The sequence below is a fragment of the Triturus cristatus genome, chromosome 6 (assembly GCF_964204655.1).
Source record: "Triturus cristatus chromosome 6, aTriCri1.1, whole genome shotgun sequence".
NCBI lineage: Eukaryota > Metazoa > Chordata > Amphibia > Caudata > Salamandridae > Triturus > Triturus cristatus.
The window spans coordinates 710266283-710287266 of NC_140589.1; the positions used below are offsets into that span (position 1 = coordinate 710266283).

At 42.6% G+C, this 20984-nt stretch overlaps 1 protein-coding gene across 1 annotated transcript in view; it reads right to left on the reverse strand.

The window, feature by feature from the left end:
- Positions 1-20984, reverse strand: part of LOC146817750 (uncharacterized) — a 746064-nt gene that overhangs the window by 497538 nt on the left and 227542 nt on the right. Inside the window, exon 18 of the mRNA XM_085609232.1 lies at positions 20309-20509. Within this exon, the coding sequence (XP_085465358.1) occupies positions 20309-20509 (201 nt within the window). The remainder of the gene's footprint in view (positions 1-20308; positions 20510-20984) is intronic.

Here is a 20984-nt window from a genome sequence, read left to right on the forward strand (position 1 = left end):
ACCTGGGAAATGGGAAACATTAAGTTGTGGGTCATGCTGCCGTATAGGTTGTACTACTCGGGGTCCCTCATTGCTGTGCGACATCCACCTCGACACTCCCTATGTTAGAGCGGGGAGGAGGGGAATATTTTAGCCCGTCTATCTGTTGCTACCTCGGCATGTAAAAGAGATTTACGTGGCAGACCCCTACTCCTTTTCCTCTTCTCCTTACCTCCATGGTTTTTGTTCAGTGGACTGCCGTAGATAACTCTACTGCTGACAAGCACTGTTCCGGTGCGACAAGCTACCATGAACGTGCCGTAATGCCCGTTTAAATATCGTATCCAAAACGCGGGGAGGCGTCTGAGGTCTCGTGATATGATGATGTCGTCAGACATCACATATTTTTGAATTGTATCTATATTTGAAAGGGTAGTTACCGAAAGTAAGCCCTTCTCTGCTGATGTGACTATAACATGGCGTACAGTGCTATGTTGGTATAATGCAAAGATCAATTGTTGTTTCAGGTCTTGTTAAAGAGTTATAAATTTAGTATAGAACGTCGAAGGCTCTAAATTCTTTGAAATCTCTATAAATTGAAACTTCAGTTGTTCTCTCTTTTTTGGCAGCCATGTTGTAGTGATGGAATTGACCCTCGTTTCTGAGCATTCATGATGTGTTGATGTAATCCCACATCCAATACTCACATTGGCTTTCGGCCATATTAACAAAGGTTTCAGCTGATGTGTAAAATTTCCCTCAAAATTCGTCTGTATAACATAATGCACTATGCTAAGATAGTGTCATACATGCAAAAAATATATATCTTGCTCCCTTTTATGTAGAAACTTGGATAATGTACACAAAACAAAAGGCTCAAAAAACCTTCGTAGTCACATATTAGTTTCCTACATTTTATCCTTTATTTTATGGCGGCCAAAATGGTGAGCAGGGTATGCCACGGACCCCTGCCAACCTTCTGGTGTTACAGGCCACCATTGGGGATGGAAGTTCTCACTGATAGCGGCAACATTGCCTACTATGTTCCCAAATATACGATATAGAACTTTAATAATTTGTTTTGAGCTTATCTACATGTCGAAAAGACATAGCGCTACATATAGTGTGGCGAATAGTCACATATCAGATCATAAGGAATATTGTTTGCCAAATGCTGCTATCTCCAGTGGAGTATGAGAGGAGAATATGATACAGCAAATAATGTCTAGTTTTAACTAACAGGATGGAACGTAACACACGGGAAAGTGAAATCTGGTATTGCGGAGCTGTTCCCATCCCCAATAATGTGTCGGATATACGTCTCCTACCCAAGTTAGATGGCATCTATGTGGAGGTTCGTTGACATAAGCTTCCTCCATACCTGAATATTGCTTAGTACTCACAGTTACAGAATTTAGGCTTGTGTAATGGACATTCATGTAACTATCCAAGTGATCTCTTCATTTAGCCCTTTGCGTACTGTATCACAATGGAAAATCCAAAAGGTTTCCCTATTTTTCCTAATTTTCTCTGTGTTGTGTCCAGGTTTGATTGTTATTTTTTCCAAAATGAGCCATTTCAGGCATTCTCACTGTGTTGGCTGTCCAAGCAGTGTCTCACCATAGGTGCTTGTATTTTCTGGGTCCTGACCGCTGATTTATGTTCGTAGAGTCTTGCCTGTCTCACCTATGTAGCCTAGGCCACAGGGGCAGAGAATGAGATAGACTATGTTACTGCTCCTGCAGTTGGTATGGCTTTTCAGTTGGCCTGACTTGGTTCCATAGGACCAAGTTTGGGTGGTAATTGCTGATGCGCAAGCATGGCAGTTTCCACACCTGTGATTTCCTGAAATCGGGGGGAGACCATCTATTGTCTTTTGCTCCCACATTTTAGTAGATTTAAATCTGCTATGTACCAATTTGTCTCTTAGGTTGGGGTTCCTTCTGAAAGCCACAATCGGTTTTGTCAGTGTTGTATCTTCCTCATTGATATTGAGGATCTTCCAGTTTCTATAAAGAATTTGTTGGATTCTATTGTTGAGACTAGAATGATTAACAACGCAGACTAATCTGTACAGGGTTAGTTTTTTCCTTTCCCTTGATGAGACTGTCTTTGTTGTAGTATTTGGCACGTTTCAGTGATTGTCTCACAAGGCGTTTGGGGTAGCCTCTGAGTATTAGTCTCTCCTGAAGTTGTTTTGCATGTATCATAAAATCTTTAGTGTTGGTACAGTTTCGCCTAATTCGCAAAAATTTCCCAAAGGGGATAGAGTCTTTCTGACAGGACGGGTGAAACTACTATGGTCTAGGATAGTATTCTTCGCAGTCAGTTTCCTATATAGACTCACCTCAATGCAGCCTTGCCCACACGTGATCCATATGTCTAGAAACTCTACTTTCTCAGATGAGTATTTGGCTGTAAATCTGAGGTTGTCACTCAGATTCAGCCACTCAATAAATTGGATAAGGTCTGACTCATCTCCTGACCAGATGAAAAAAATATCATCTATAAACCTGTACCAGGTATCAATGTTCTCATAGAAGGGGACTATCTCATTGTAAATATGTTTGAGTTCGAATTCCCCCATATAAATGTTCGCTACACTCGGTGCACATGAATCTCCCATACTAGTGCCCTTTATCTGGTGAAAGCGATCATCTTTCAATATGAAGAGGTTGTGATGTAAGACAATATCTAGACATTCCAGAATGAAATTGTTGGGTCTTTCCCCAGGAAGGAGATGCACCAGAGGAATATTGTCCGTTCAAGGACATTGAAGTTCAGCTCACGTACCAGGAACATTTATACTGGTTTAAAGGCACCCTACCCCATATAAGAAGAAAAGTAAGACTCTGCCCGCTCGGAAGGAGAAGAGGCAACACGGTCGATATTAGCGGCCTACACACCACATCCTGACATTGACACAATGCCACCAAGAGACTTACTCATACAACACAAAGATTGAATTGAAATCTACAGAAACTTGACGCAATTTGTCATGAGGACATTTACAGTCCAACCAGCAATAGTTATCATAAATGGAACTCAAGCACAGGATACAGCAACTAAAATCACACCACACCACAAACATTACACGCAGTGATGGGTAAAATGCATCTAAACGTGAACAAATGCTATTCTGGGTAGCTCAGAAAATAACTCAGCTCGAGGCAGTACTCCCGAATACTACCCATTATGAAAAACACAGAATGCTAACGATCTGCTTGCCCATGGGGATAAATACAAGTAGAAGACTGTACCACTTGGGGTACAGTCTTCGCTGCCCTATATACCAGGTCTTATGGTATTCCTTCATTAGCAGTGATACCAGATTTATTAAGACAAATAGAAAACGAGTATGGAGCAGAACCTGATCTGAACTTAGGGATGAAGTTACTAGGTAACTAAGCCCTGGTATCAGCTATAATACTAGCTAACATTAAAGGGGAAGCTGCTTCAGTGGCAATCCGCCAACGCCTAAGGGAGTTCAGTCCTTTAGAACAGGAACAAAAACTACCCAAAATAATTGAAACTGCATATACAGAATTGGGCAGATACAGTTTGGGTGGGAAAGCATTGAAACCACAACTGATGGCAGTTCTGAAAAGGACACTTCAAAGCAGACACCTGCTTCAACTAAAAAGAAGTATAATAATAAAAAACAGCAAATATTGAAAGGTAACAGATCTCAATCCCGAGGCAGATCTCCTCCACAGGAGCCCTCCGAAAAGAGGTATAACCTCAGGAACAGGGATAATATAAGGAAGCCTGACAGGTATCAGGATACTGATACGCGTTCCTCTTGTTCCTTTCAGGGTTCATCGAAAAACTCTGAGAGGGAAGGACGATCTGAAAGACAAGAAGAGCATACATAGTCCAGAGACAAGCAGCATGCTCAAGATTACACCTCTAAAAAAGAAGAAAAAACAAAGCAAAAGCCACAGTTCAAAAAAAAGAAGTTTGCAGGTTTAAAGATCAGACATGTCCAGAATTCCGTGGACTCGACTACTGAACAGGGAATGGGCTCTGACGATGTTAGACAGTGCAGCAGAAGTAACAATAGCTCGGCAGAACCTGATGGAATTTCTGGTGACAACTGACTTGAATGATTATATCACGGTGGAAACACCTGATACTAGGGTGAGTGTCCCACATAAATCAGATGAAATAACGCTCCAAATGGAGATGTACAAAAGTAGGAAAGTTAGAGGTCTCTTTTGGGAGAACCTGACATTTGGCTACGACATTTTGTTAGCTGAACAAGATTGGACGCCAGAATTTGTCATGGATTGCCCTAAAGGGGAAATGGCAATTATGCCGGCATTCTCAGACCATATTCCCAGGTACTTGCAAACACTCATATGCGCAGGAGTGGGCGGTAGCCCAAGTTCCAGCATTATACAAAAACCATGTTGGATGGGATGAGGATTCAACCCACCACATAATTCCTTTAAAAAATAGTCCAACGCCACAGAGGCAGTATCCAATAAAGCAAGAAGCTAAAAATACAGGTCAGGGAGATCTTAGATCAACTTGAATAAAAAGGGGTGATTGAAACTTGCACCTCTCAAATGAACAATCCTTTGTTTCCAGTCATGAAACCGGACGATTCATATCATCTAGTTTTAGATTACAGACATTTAAACACTTGCACTAAGACATTTGCAGTCCAAAATGCCCACAGTGCCGCATTAATGAATAACATTGTGCAGAAAAAATATAAAACAACTCTTGATATCTCAAATGGATTTTTCTTCCAAAATATAGCGCCTGAAAACAGGTATCTAACAGCATTCTCAGTGCTAGGGTCATAAAGGCAATTTCATTGACTCCCCCAAGGGTATTAAAACAGGCCAGGGTTGTTTTCGGACAGAGTAACAGAGTTACTTCAAAAAATGGATGAAGAGGCATTGTCCTATGTGGATGATATTTATCTGACGGACGATAACCAAGCGGAACACTTGAAAAGAGTGAATACCATAATTTTGTGATATGCCTCTGAGGGCTACAAATTCAACTTTAAAAAATCAAACATTGCCCACCTTAGTGTCCTGTTTTTAGGAATGAGTTTTTAAGTGAAGGGAAAAGCCTGGCAGCCAATTTTTTCGAAAAATGCCCGCTGATCCAATCTCCAAAATCATTAAAAAATGTACAATCACTCTTGGGATTCCTAAATTTTGGTAGAACATACATTTTAGATTACACAGAAAGAGTAAAACCTTTCTACGACTTAATACAACCTGATTTCTCAGTAAAACAATGGACACAGGAACACACAGATACACTTTGTTCCTTACAAGCTGACATGATAGCTTCCATACACTTCCAAACAAGTGTAAACGTACGCAACCTTGTGATCCGTATAATTGCGGGTCAATCTGGGTACGCCTACCTGACATACAATGAAGGTGAAACAGTACCAATTGCATCTACAGAAAAGATTCTGATGGCGGTACAGACTGCTGTAGTAAGAGAAAGAGCACTGGTACAGGGGAAACGAATAATAGTAGTGACTCCAGTTCCAGCCTTAAAGGCTGCGACAAAGGCAAGCGTACCCAACGCTAAAGCCTTACATCCAAGATGGATACAATGGGCTAATTCTCTCACTGCAACAGATGTAGAATACAGGTACAATGCAAATTTAAAGACACAAGCATTCCTGCAATACGAACAAGAATATCCTCTACCGAATGAAATAATACCTCTAGATCAGTATTAATATATAATTTACACTGACGGATCTGCTCAACCCGCCATAGGAAGTAAGCAACAATATAGCGCGGCATATGCAATCGTTAAAGGTTGCATGCAGGATGGAAAGTTCCACCCAAGTTGCACAAAAAAGCTATCTCTAAGAGACTACACGACACAGTTGGCAGAATTAAAAGCGCTAATACTGGCACTACTGAATACGGATCGAGAATTCCACACATTGTGTGCGATTTTACTGTATGCAGTCATACAATGAATATTTGCAACACTGGGTTTTAAATGGATTCAAAGATGCAAAAGATGGCACAATTAAGCACAAAATGCTATGGGAACAGGTAGTAAATTTGAAAACTGAACTACCGAGGGCTCACGTGATACACACACTGAGTCATCAGCGTGATGGCGTTCACGTTGAAGGGAATTTATAGGCTGATGAAGCTGCATAGGGGGCTGTACCCACGGTTTCCGTAGCTGCAATCACTCGTTCTAAAACTAGACTAAACGGTGAGATTATGGTAGCTGTCATTGCTTCATGCAAAAACAGCAAAGCATTACCAAAAAAGTTTCCACTCAAGTACTCCTACAAGTTAGATGCCAATAACATTCTATTTGTTCAGATTCCTGGAGTGAGGGTAGAGTAATTCCAAAAATGGATCGTAGGTTAGGTTTGATGCTAGCAGCACACGAGGGGATAGGTTTTGCACATGCAGGAGTTACAGCGACTGTTTCTCTTGAAACAACACTATTGGTGGCCTGGGTTAACAAAGCAGACTAAAGACTATGTCTTGAAATGCAACACCTGTCCGCAGCTGAAGGGCTCCAGCGTAACAAGTCCAGCGCAGGCACCATTGTTAATATCTGACAAACCACTAGCGTGTGTTTATTTGGACCACTGTGACCCCTTTAAAAGAGATGGGGCTTACTGGTATATCATGGAAGCAGTGGATTCCTGCTTGAGATTCCTATGGGTGTGGCCCCAGAGCTCAGCTGACGTTCGAACTGTCATCAAACATTTGCGAGTCTTTATAGGGACTTACACAATTGGCACATTACATTCTGACCAGGGCCCTGCGTTTGGCTCTAGGGCTTACAAGGAAGCCATGGGAAGCTTGGGTGTAGCACTGAGGTACTCATCTCCATACCATTCCGATGGAAATTCGGTTGTGGAGAGAAAAAATCAAGACTTAAAGCAATCTTTGACAGCTAGAGTATTAGGCATGGGTGAAAGTTGGGTAAAGACCTGTATGGAGTACAGAGCGCCCTGAACAACATGCCAAGAAGTTCTCCAGTGGGTGTCACTCTTTATGAGGTCCTATTTGGGACAAGAATGTGGGTACCTGATCTTGATTGTGAAGGCGCAGCGGCAGATGAGAAGCCTTTTGACATCCATGATCGTTTGTCTGTTTTACAAGATCTAAATGAATCCAGGACACGACAAAGTAATGTCCACCTGAAGCAGACCGCCACTGGGGAAGTCAAATCAGTCATGGCAAGACCTGTCTGGATCCCAAAAGTCATGGATCTGGTCAGAGAGAAAATAGCGGACAAGAAAGAATTTGGGCCATCATACAGAAAGCCTTAAACCGGTCCTAGCAATTGAAGGAACAAGAACTGTACTTTTACCACCTCTTGCCGGAAGAAAGGAAAAAAGATTTGTCTCAATCGACCTAATCAAACCACACTATATTTCGCCGATACTAAGTAGTAGGTCACGTAGGCTACAAAGTAGCAGACGCCCTCCTCTCGCTACAATTCAAGAAGTTCAAACGGAAAGACTCATTACGTTCGAAGAGTCACCTGTACGGAATGATGGTCTATGAAACAATGTTATGGAACTCGTTCCCCATGAACCTGAAGTTCAACTTCAAAATCAAACTCAAAAGAAACACAAATTGCTATCACACCAAATACAGATGTCTACATCAATATGCCTCGACAAGAGCAAAGTACGATTTCAACAAATCCTGATGCCTTTCCAACAATTGATCGAACTGCTTCTGGCTACTTAATAAACTTTGATACGTTTTCTTTGGATCCAAGTGAACCTGAAACGACGCCAGCCCAAAAATCACACAAGCAACAAGTTAAAGACTTTCTAAACTTTCTTAAAAAGACTCACCTGGTATCACCGTGGGTAGAACTATGGATAATTACCGGGGTGCTTTTCTTTCTTTTCTGGTTAGGCTTAGTGATAGTTTTTAACATGCTTATTGATGGACAATACATTCAGCACAGCTCTGCAGCCAAAAAGGTGAATTTAATTTTAAAACCACAACAATCATCTCATTGAGAACAAAGAGACTTGTCATCAGTGAACATTGCAGCAGTTCCTATACCAGATGATATAGTGTGGGACAAGGTTGATTTCGATACATTCGGCCTGACCGAACTTTTACAAATTCCACATTTATTTAAAATATCATTAGGTGATATCATTACCTCAAGTACATTTTCCGATGATTGGAATTTTGAAACTTCATAAAATACAACAGATCAGACCCCGATTGGAGAAAATGGTTGATTTGGCCCACAGACACTACTAGTTGTCAGACACAATTCATGGGTAAAGCTGAAGGGTTTAGTATCCATTGGCCCAATCCATGTTATGTACAAAGACAACATCCAGGGGTAGTAACATCATACAGTGTTGGGAAGTTGTGCCTCGATTGGCTAAAAACCTCAACACTCACACAGGTGAAGCAACACTTATCCTTACTCACACAGAATATGGATCGAAGGGATTTTTTACTAGTTCCCAGGAAGCCTCGTCAAAAACTTTTCATATATGCTGGCATTTATGCTGCCTACAATGAAATATGGAAAATATCCCAACAAGAGGCTGCGGAGAGACTACGGGATAAAGACCGTACCAATCTAGAAAACTTTCTAGCAGTGGTAGACAATGGGTTAACGACATTGACCTCCAGGATATATTCTTTAGGCAACGTTGTATCTTCTGCGATAGATATATTAGAGCAAGATTTGGCCATATTACAACACGGGCAATCTCAATTACGTTCTATTATGTTGTTAAGCTGGACGCTGCAATCTTTGCGTGCAGGCTATGTGCCTTGGCGTTTTATCAACAGCACATCTCTATTTTCTTAATACAATCTCACAGATAAACAGATAGAAATGGCACAATTGCTTTTTAAAAAACGAAATTTTTACTTGCTGGTTGGGTGGGTGAAACTCTGTTCCTTGCTTTTTAAAAAACAAATGTTTTACTTGCTAATCTTATTTTTGCTATTTGCACTACTTTGGGGGGACTGCTGCTGTGAATCGTTTTTTATGCTTCTTTTAAAATTTACCTGCCATTGTCTTGAGTGTGCTCGATCCCTGTAGACACTCTAGCCGGTGTGTCTTCTTTCCCTCACTTCCTGTTGAGACACCGGGTGAGCGCCATTTTGGTTGGCGCTCTAGCATTCTAGTGCAATAACGATCCCTCCCTCTTTAAAAGGGAGACCCATGCAAGCGCGCAGCTGGCGCGCTGGTGGCATGCCAGAGGCAAGCCCGTCTGTGCCGACCGTGCACAGTGCCAGTCATGCTGGCGGATCGCTCTCCCAGCCCCCACGCCCTGGTGGGCAGAAGTCCGAGGTAGGGGTTAAGGCTGGGAGGGAGGGGGACCAGGCCTTGCGTACTGATGGCTCGCTGATTGAGGTAATGTGCGGTCTTGTGAATGCCTGGTTCTAGTTAAACACTTTCAGGAAATACACATCCTGCTGGAATGTCACGACCTAGACGTACTTTTTATCTCAGAAACCTGGACCCGCACTGATTCTTTAGTTGAACTAGGACTTGCTTGCCCACCTGGGTATAATGTTTTTCACAAACCCCGTAAATCAGGGAGAGGAGGAGGGTTGGGAGTAATCTTCAAAGATAAATGGAACTTCACCCCTCTTGAATTAGATGAGGCCGAAGGGTTCGAACTCCTGGGGTTTTCCTTAAGGGAAGCTCACGGTCATCTATTAACCGGTATGCTTTGCTACAGACCCCCAGGAGGACCTAACTCTAAGTGCTCTGCCCTGATTGATGTGGTGTGTAACCTGGCCTTGACACACTCTAAACTGATCATCCTGGGTGATTTCAACTTGTGGCCCGCTGGGCACGGCGTTTAAGGAATTGTCGGAAGCTTGCGCAAGCTTCGATATGCTCCAGCTGGTGTTGCAACCTACGCACCAGGGTGGATATATATTAGATCTACTGTTTGCTAATTCCAACATGGCTACAATTACAGATGTTCTACCACTGTGCTGGACTGATCATAGTCTGGTAAATGTTAGGCTTACTCTGCCTAATGTGTGTTGTAAAATCTATCATCAGAGACAATATCGGCTCGGCAGAGAATGGGCCACATTGAGTAAGCTTAAAAATTCCTTGCATTGGAATGACTTAGACAGCCTGGACCCTAGTAGGTCAGTGGACTGGAATTACCAATTCCACTGTGTGCAGATCCGAGACAGGCTTGATAAGCATATTCCTGCAAAGAAGCTAAAAAAGAGAGGTAAACCCTCAGCCCCCTGGTTTAACGAGGATTTGCGAGCACTCAGGGTGGGTTGTAAATTGGCCGAAAAAGCCTGGAGAAAAGGATATAGTGATTCAGATTTAAATACTTTTAAGAATCAACTTAATCTGTACAAAAACACTATAGCGAAAACTAAAGCCGAGTATTTTGCTAATACCATTCTTCTAGCAGCTAATAGCACCAAAGCTATATTCAACTTAGTAAAGAGTCTGTCTAAACCTGACTGTGCTAATAACAAAATTCCTGTTACTCAAGCTTTATGCGATGAGTTAGCTTCCTATCTGGAGGATAAAATCGACAAGATAGTTAGGGATTTTGATCCACCAACAGCGGTGGAAGAACCTGATCCTCAGTTGTCCAATGCTGAGCAGTGTTCTCTGCCATCACCAGACTCTAAGCAGCAACCCTACAATTTTAAAACACTGCCAGCATACTCTGGATTGCTTTCACATTCCGGATGAGAAAACATTTGATACCTTAGCCAGGGGTGTCTCCACTGGGTCCCCCCTGGACCCCCTTCCCCACAGAATCTGGAAGGAATACGGTGCCGAGCTCTTTCCCTATTTACAACAGATCTGTGGTCTATCCTTGAGTACGGGGGAGGTCCCTAAAAACTGGAAGGAAGCAGTTGTGACCCCTTTTCTAAAAAAAAACACGCTTGACCCCGGGTGTGTGGCAAACTATCGGCCAAATTCTTTATTGCCATATCCTGTTAAAATTCTGGAACGCATCGTCAGTAAGTCTCTATCCCAGTATCTTGAGGAGTATTCGCTCCTTAACGAGATGCAATTTGGGTTTCGCCCAAGCACAGTACTGAAACAGCACTTGTTACCGTGCTTGATGATATGAGGATGTGGGCGGACAGTGGCCTGTCAGTGATCTTGGTGCTGTTGGACATGTCAGCGGCTTTTGACACTGTAAACCACGGTATACTATTGGAGAGACTTAAAGACCAGGGTGTAACCGGTAGCGCCCTTGACTGGCTTTGTTCTTATCTAACAGACAGGACACAGACAGTGTGCCTTCAGCCGTTTTCCGCTAACAAGCCTTCCTTACGACAGGGGGTTGCGCAGGGCTCAGGGATTAGTCCTGTGCTCTTTAACATCTATTTGCAGCCTCTCATTCCGCTTATTAGGTCTTTTGGAGTGGCGGTGGCGAATTACGCGGATGATACCCAGCTCGTGTTTTCCTTGGAAGGGATTGATTCCATTTCCTTGGAAAGATTTCACGAGTGTATGACTAGCACCACGAAGTGGCTTAAGAAGAACTGGTTGCAATTTAACAGCTCTAAAACGGAAGTGGTCCTGTGTTCTTCCAGAAGATCTGATCAGCCTGTTTTACCCATCTTTCAGCTGTCCCCTACTGGTGCACCTATTACCCCTTCTATCACAGTACACAATCTGGGGGTGATGGTGGATCAGGATCTCCAACTGAATTCTCAGGTTAACAAAACGGTTGGCACTTGCTTCTCGCTAATCTGAGTGCTGAGAAAGATCCTCCCTTTCTTGCCTAACTCTACTAGAATGCAGGTTGTGCGATGCGTAATTCTCAGCAGACTTGATTATTGCAACTCTCTATATCTGGGTGCGCCTAACACCCTTATCGGGAAGCTGTACAGAATACAGGCCATTGCAGCGAAACTCGCTTTAAATAGGCAGCGAGGGACCTCACCCACATTAGCCTTGCGAGATTTGCATTGGCTGCCGATCCACCAGCGAATTCAATTCAAAGCTCTATGCACTGTCTTTAGGGCAGCTCATGGAATGGGCCCTAAGAACCTGCAAAAAAAATTCAGCTGGTATTCTCCAACTAGAAACCTTCGTTCTGCTTCTGCATTTCTGATGAATGTAGTCAGGTTCAGGTGGTCCAGAACAGATGGCAGATCCTTCTCTGCCGTTGCTTCTCGGCTATGGAACACTCTCCCTTTGGATCTACGTCAGGTCCAAAGTCTTATGGATTTCAGGAAAAAGTTGAAAACGTTTTTATTCCCTTCTGATATTATCTCTCTTTTCCTCCCTTCCTGTTTTACACCTCGGCTGCCCCTATTAACTTCTGGTGGGGACTCTCCTTTTTAAGCGCCAGGATACCCGTCGGGGGATAGAGCGCTATATAAGCACATCATTACATTACATTACATTACATTGGGGAGCAGAATATACAATGCTGCGTATTGAAAAACTGGATAGGTTACTATTTACAGTGGCAGAATCACCGTTCACGGAATGGCTAATCGATGGCCACATAACTCTACCGGTCACTACTTTTCAGTTTCAATATTGCCTTGAACAAAAGCAGGCAGGCAGATATGAAAAAATGGGTAAGGAATACATTAAGGAATCTTTGGAATTACCATACAGGTTTTAATGCCGCAGTGGGGATCAAGAAGTGTTTCTAAGAGGTACAAACTGTGAGAACGCTTTAAGTGGATCACTCATATGTCAGGATATAATGCTGCACGGGGCTTGTAATGGTTCTGTAGTGAACTTGTCCGGTCATCTGAGGGATTCCCCAGCTGCAGTGATTACTCCAGCATTCGGGCTGCTTTCAAATAGGAGTTACTTGATGCTGAATGATCAAGGCTGCTGAGGAATGCTTCCGGGCATCGCATATCTGGTAACAGTGAGCTCCAGGGTTACTTGTTGTATGCAAGTATTGTTTCCACCAACACATCCAGTCAGGGAGGTGCCACTATGGCCTTCACTTAATGTTTCTTTAATGTAAATGTATATGTATATGTACTTATATAGCGCCGAATCACCCGTTGTGGAGATTAAGCAAGCTATTGCCCAGAGTTGCAGCGTGGGACCCATGATTAGAATAGGCACTGAGGCGAGAATATCCGGTCCGAGGAATTTATAGCCCGAGACCCTGCCGTGGCGGGAATCGAACCCTGGTCCTGGACCAGTGCTCTGCATCGAGATCTGCCGCTCTAACCATTGAGCCACACTTCTCCACACAATATACAGTTTGATACTCTAAGCAGAATGAAAGCCATGCTTTCACAGAAGTCTGTGCCCTTAACCTCCACTTGAGAGACTTTTGATCTCCAGATCGCAAGGTCTTCAGCAGAGATACAGGCGCTTATTCATAGAAATTGCCCTTTCCATTTCGCAGAAATGGTAAATCGTATCTTTAACATGTCTGATATGAGTGGCATTGTTCACCTATTTAAGACCAAACTTCATACACTCCGTATTCTGAAGCATCTTTGGAGGACTTCCGCTAATCCTGTTTCTAATAGGAGGTATCCTGATTGTCTTCTATCAGCTATGGAATGGACATCCCAGTCACCAAGGACATGGAAAAAGCACTCCTGCAGCGGAAATACCGTGACCGCATGGTACAACATCTAGGCATGCCTTGCCTAACAGAACTAAGTGCATCTTGGTTTCTGCCATTTCGACCAGTCTGGATGGACTGCATCTTACCTGTCCTCCGATGTCTGTTTTGCGGAGAAGAATGCGTGTTAGACCTTTGTTTGACACTCCCATCATGTGCACAACCAGACGTGAATGCTCTACTGGACCCGATAACGTCCCATGTTCTGCAGTGTCCTCAGCATATTCCAATGTTGATGGTGGCATTCCTTGAGCCACCACAGGTAGTAACTGCACCTGTTGGTATGGACACCAGCTCCTCCACTGACACCCAGGCTTTGGACAGCGCACAGACTGCCCCAGCACCGGCTGCGGACAGCGTGGAACATCATTTGTGCCCAATTGACATGCTTTGCGAGGTACTACAGGAGCAGTCTACTGCGGAAGCAAGCAACGAAAATGTTGCGTCTACCAGCCAGGACACAAACAATTGACTCATTTGGGCTTGTCGTGTGCTAGAAGAAATTCGCCCTTTTTCAAACAAGCTCAAAATTTGGAACTCGAAAACAAAATTGACATTCCTTTCATTTATTGGGCATAAATGGCTTTTAAATGCTTATAGTGGTTCGAACTATAACTACGGACACTTTTACAGCTATACTTTGCAAACTTTTTTTGTAATTTTTTAAAATAGTTTTTAGAATTTTTTTAGAAGTTTTAAACATTTAAGCAAAACAAGTGTTTTTTTACTTTGTGCGTACCAATACCTAGTTAGGATGGTAGTACGATAATAGGTTACATATGTTGTCTAGTCGGAAGAGGAGTGGGTGTTGTATTCGATATAGGTACCCCATATAGGCGCAGGTAACATCGCAACCTTTCACCTATATCCTTCCCTACATTACATACATAACGGTTCATAGGGACTGACTTTTTACCTAGATACAACACTGCATTCAGAATGCAGGTTTTTCCCTAGTTCGAATCTCATACATTATGCATGAGGCTTCTTGGAAGCACAGCAGGACTATAAGCAGGACTGACATCTCCTGTATAATATCTCTATATAAAGTTCAGGCCCGACGTCATCCTCTAGGCCGACACAGTAAGGTAGGACCCCTGGGGAGAACTGTGGGTATATATACATCATGTCTTGCTTTAGAAAGAAAGAGGAGACCATGACTTACCGGCTGACACACTGACCAGAGACACTGAGGTTCCTGCATGCAGACAGTCTAACATCCCTTGTGGGGTGTCCAACTCGAGACCAGGACAGGGTCCCAAATTCTCTAATTTTCAGGTAATGGGTTTGACTAGATCCTAGAGGGATTCTTGGCATAACACCTACATAGATGCTAGGTACATTTAGGTACATCTAGTTAGGGAGACATCGTAGGAGTATGCACTTATTATCATGTATTTTATGTACTTGTATATATTCATGATTTCTGCAAGATGGTAGAACCATACCATCCCTTTACTTTTGTAGTATTGCTAATCATATATCTCTGCTACTGTCTAATGGTTGTTGCAGCTCATCTATTCTAGACTAGAATAACAACTGTTCAATAAATTCTTATTGAAAGGCCCAGCCTGTTCTTTCTGTGTATCTCTGAGACGAACTAAGTAAGCACGAGTGACTGAACGAAAAGTAGTAAAAAAAATTTAAAAAACATATCCGGTGGGGATGCATGGAACCAGTCCGCCACCAATCCCACAGTTTATGTTATCCAAACGCGCAGATCCTGTATATGTAATATAGGAACTACACAACAATAATAAATAAAAGGAACAACAAAGGAGACGTTCTTTGGTAAAAAGGATAAAACTCTTCCCATATTTACAACTAAGCACTTGGCAAGTCAAATCCTCTCAATTGCCTCACTGTGCATACACATATGTGCAATAATATCCTCGTTTCCATGCTTCCGTTTGACTGGTATAGCATCAGATAGGATGGCCTCTTAATCTATTTTTTTGGCTTTATAGAGATGAGCCCCTGGATTATTTTTTTTATATGTTGGTGACATAAATAGGAAAAGTTCTGAAAAATGGCTAAAAGATACAAGGCCAAACAGCGGAGGTAGGTAATAGTTTATCTAATGACCCCCATATCTGTAATCCATCTTGACTTGGGAACCTCTCTGTACCACTGATCGCTGGGATGGCTTGTATCTAGTTGCTGTAAAATCTACAAGGCTGGAGATAAGTAATGCTACATATAGGATGGCCCAGTAACTGGCCAAACAAGTATACCTACATCTTGAAAAGAGGGAGAAGTTGGTTCGAACTTGGTTAGTTGGAAAACACAGACATTCCTGCTAATTATAGACCTATGTATGGAAGAAAGACTGAGACTGAACCTTATGACTGCTTCTTTAGAACCATCATTCACTACAGTGGTTAAAATGGAAATATAAATGTACAGGGATGTACTGTCTCAGAATACCTGTTTGCTACTGAGAAGTGCCAGTACACTCCCATTAAAGGATTGCATTCTGCTGAGAGGTACTGGTACTATCCCTTTCAAATGAAAGAAATGCAAGTATTGAGTATCTGAAAGTATCTGGTCAATTTAAGCACTGGTTCACTAAATACATTTAGTTAAGAAAACATAACTGACTTACAAGGTCAGATGTATCAACAATGTTTTCGTTCACGAACACTCTGAATGAGTGTCTGAAAGAAATTGGGAATAGGTACGGATTTGTTATTTGGAAAGGGCATATATTGGGCATTCCTTACAAATATCTTACGTATCAATGTTTTGCAACTGAAATTCAGATGCAAAACAATGAAATATTTGTGACTCCTGGGTTAGAGTGATAACCTATACGCGGCAGGGAAGAGGTCCCCCGCTTTCAGAATTTTAAAAATTTTGGTGGGGAGTAGATAATGGTCCAGGAAACCACTACCAACTCTCAAACAAATATTTGAACACTGGCCTGTTGCCTTAAAGGAAAACAGGCTGAAATTAAAAGAAATGTTTACTTTATTAAAAAATGGTCATAGACATGGTGGTTCTGCTAACCCTAATGGGCCACCATCATAGTGATGGCGTCTAATCAAATTGAGTTACAATTCATGACCTACCATAATTAATCAGGGTTACTGATTTATTTTCACTTTTGTAAAGTGCAGTGGAATAGAAAAAAGTTCCACTAGCTTGTCGGAACAGTTGACCCCACCGACCTCAAGAACTATCGGCCCATCTCGCTCCTCCCCTTCGCAACCGAAGTTGCAGAGAAAACAGTCAACAGGAAACTGACACAATTCATTGAAGAGAACGCCATCCTCGACCTGTCCCAATCCAGATTCCGAAGCAACCACAGCACAGAGACCGCCCTACTCGCCGCCACAGACGACATCCGCACCCTCCTGGACCAAGGCCACTCCGCAGCCCTCATCCTACTCGACCTATCAGCAGCCTTCAACACCGTCTTCCACTGCACACTAGTCGCCACACTACAAGACGCAGGAATACAAGGAACAGCCCTGGACTGGATCCGATCATTCCTCACCGGAAGAAGCCAGAGAATGAGACTCCCACCCTTCCTCTCCGACCCGACGAAAATCCCCTGGGCGGAGTCCCACAGGGTTCATCACTGAGCCCCACCCTCTTCAACATCTACATGGCCCCCCTCGCAGCCATCGTCCAACAACACGGCCTCAACATTGTATCCTACACCGACGACACCCAGCTCATCCTCTCTCTCACCAAAGACCCCACCACTACCAAACACAGCTTCCAGAAAGGAATGCAAGACGTCGCAGTCTGTATGACCAACAGCTGCCTGAAGCTCAACGCCGAAAAGACAGAAATCTGCGTCCTCAGTACCACTCTTCTGCATGGGACAGCACCTGGTGGCCGACTGCCCTCAGCAGCCCACCTACCCCCTCAGACCACGCCAAGAACCTCGGCATTGTACTCGACTCATCACTCACCATGAACCAACAGGTCAACGCTGTCACCTCCAGCTACTTCAACATCCTCCGCAAGACCTTCAAGTGGTTCCCCCCGAGTCAAGGAAGACAGTCACCCAAGCACTCATCAACAGAAGACTGGACTATGGAAATGCACTCTACGCCGGCATTAACAAGTCCCTACTCCTCAAACTCCAGACAATACAGGACACCACTGCCAGACTGGTCCTCGGCATCCCCCGACACAAACACATCAGCCAACCCCTACGAAGTCTCCACTGGCTCCCCGTGGAGAAAAAAGCCATTTTCAAAATCCTCACTCACGCCTACAAGTGCCTACACAACAACGGACCCAAATACCTCAACGACAGAATCAACTTTCACGTACCCAAAAGAAACCTCCAATCTTCCAACCTCGCACTGGCCGAAACCCCGCGCATCCACAGAGCCAGAGCAGACGGAAGATCCTTCTTTCACATTGCAGGCAAGACCTGGACATCAGACGCGCCCCCTCTCTGAACACCTTCAGGAAGACCCTCAAGACCTAGCTCTTCGGCTTAACAGATCTGCGGACCCCCTCCGTCCCCCAGCGCCTTGAGACGTGAGACGTGAGGCGAGTAGCGCGCTTACAATTCTCTGATTGATTGATTGATTATTTGCAGGTTTGAGGCAAAGGGGCATTTTGTAAAAGAAGGTGAGATCTATTTACCTCATAATTTTCTATCAAGTAGCTTCCCAACTCTGAAATCCATGCAAAATTGCTCCTGCCATGTGCAGGAGTAAGCATTTTTCCAGTCTGGCAATGAAGAGAAAATACTCCAAATTCAAAGCTGGTGTAAAGAAATGGGGTTCTCTATGGGTAAAAATATCATTACCATGGAGAAAAACTAATCATCCTGTGTGCTGATGAACATTTGCAGTTCATTTACATATGTGGCATTTTCAAGTGCATAAATGTAACATATTGGAGTACTTCAAGAAATCTCTAAATGTCACAGATGTTCTGGAGTAATCTTAGTTTCATTGGTGACTGCCTAAAAGTGGGAAATGTGCTCCCAACAGAGTACTAACCACATCAAAGCAAATTTCTGACTTTCACACTTGACCCTTTGTAAATCAACCCTTGGATGTTTGTTGCTGTGAACAAGACCTTCCTAAGTTGTTTGATCATAAACATAAGCTATGGAAATTACTTGGATAGTATCTTACTGATGGTTCCAATGGTTTTAATGATCTACAACTGATATTAAAGATTTGTGATTACCCCTGTTGTTTCTACGTGTGCAACAGTGGATGAAGTGTTAGCCGGGCTGCTCTTTTTTAAAATTCTCGAGTTGGTGAAAATCACACTGTTTTAGGGTAGAGGAAATAAAGCACAGGGTTTATTCAGGTGTCTTAGTTATGAACACTCAATCGCAATCTTCGACATTGTGATATTAACGTGCAATTACATGTCCTATAGAGAAACTCAACTCACACACAAAGCTGTAAATACATATTATCATGCCTTTTTAGTATTTACAAAACTTGTGTTGTTGTAGTTGAGTGAAATATTAAAGTATTTGATAATGATATTAATCTGACTGAGGCTTTTGAATCACTAATTGAAAAAGGAGATTCAGTCTGAGGCAATTATTGACGTAAAATGCACCACTTTTTTCCTCAGGAACACAGTGCAACCACCAAAACTTTCATATTTTGTGTGATATTACACATTTGAATGCGGTGTTTAGCAAAATTCGTAATTTAAGACCAACTTCTGAGCCCCAGTTGTCTTTAATATCAGAAATGCAAAAAGGCACTAAGAAGTTTCAATTTGAATATTACCAGGACATGTATTTGTTTAGTTGTTCATTTACCAAATGTTGCCTTACTATTACTCACCTACCATGATTTTATTCTTCTTTAGTTTATCCCTTTATTATCAAATCCTGACTTTAGCACCTCATCCTATCCTTTTTACATGCCTCTTCAGTGCCTAATTTGAGCCGGTGAATGCAGGTGAAGCGCTTACTTTTCCTCATCTGAGAAATACACACAAGTGGTAAAGAAGGAGTAAGAGAAAGACGTAAAAAAATGACAAAGAAGGAACTTGAAAGAGTCAGAAAAAAGGATAGAATGTGTTGGGGGTGGATGAAAGAGGCAAGAGGAGGAATCAAGACTATGTAGCGTTAGTATTCGGCCCGCTGACATTTAGTAGCACTAGCCCCTGGCTCCTGAGGAAAACTTATTTTACAAATTAAGTACTGTTCATCTTTCCAGTCTATTTTTTAAAGTTGAAATATGGCCCAATTTATTTTTCAATTCACCCTGTTGCTTCTATTTGCTACAACGGCGAGTACTTCCTATATACAAATGGCTCACCATTCCCCCACCCCACTTCTTTTCCAGCGTACCCACCTGAAAATCCTGCGCCTTCATGTGCACTAGTAATTATGTAAAAATAAAGTATTTACTCACTGAATAGCCAGTACAACTTCATCTCTGAGGTGAACATCTGAATGTGGTGTAGGAAAAAAATTAAAAACACTTTGCTCATAACGGTACTCCGTGAAGCAGTGCATGCTCATTTAGGGCAAAATAAAATTGAACTTTACAGAACAAGACATCTTTTTGTATTTTGCTTTCTTAACACACTGAAAAACACAAATTATCTGAAAGACTTAAGAAAAAAAATCAGATATCAGAATTCAATATGAAGGACAGTTGCAGTAACTTTGTAGGCCAAGTAATAGTAGTGGTAAAGTAATATAGTTTGTGATGAAAGGAATTAGTGGGGGTAGAACATGCAACTGTGTGCCTATTGCAAGATTAGTAAGCATAGACTTCTCAGAACAGTCATTCTTCACACCTGTTTGTTCAATATTTCTTTTACCAGCTGCAGGTGAAGCCTTAAGCAGACACATTCATCTTTGTAGGCCTGCACAAAATATCTGTGGCTGAAGTCAAACCTTGGGCGCCGGTAGATGATATCACTTATTACTTGGGACAATGCAAACCTTTCTTCAGGATCAAGAGTGTGTTGGTATGCTTCATAATAACAGTCAAGTAGCTAGTGAGAAAAGGAAAGAAAAGAAGTTATGCATGTTCTCAGAGACCCGCTCTAATTTTTAGCCACTCCACAGCATAGAACAATGCTCATCCATCATTTTTTAAGCAACCCAAAGTTGGAGATACCATAATTGGTCCAGGGACATCTGCACCCTCATGTGCAATACAAGAGGGTGCACTCAGTTCTAGACCACCCAAAAACACGGCAGAAGTTGCTGAAAACTGGTTAAGGAACCCTAAACCTTGAACATTGGCATCTCTAAGCAATATGGGCTTTTAGGTGTGATGTTCAGGGTACTACCATCTTTGATTGTTGAGTTGCTGTTGTTGAGTTAGGTTGTGCTCCAAAATTTGGAATATGGACGAACACTTGACTGTCTTGCAAGTGATCATCACTAACAGGCTGGACTACAACAACACAGTCTATGCTGGAATTGCCAAACAACTCGTATACAGACTCTAGACCATGCACAATG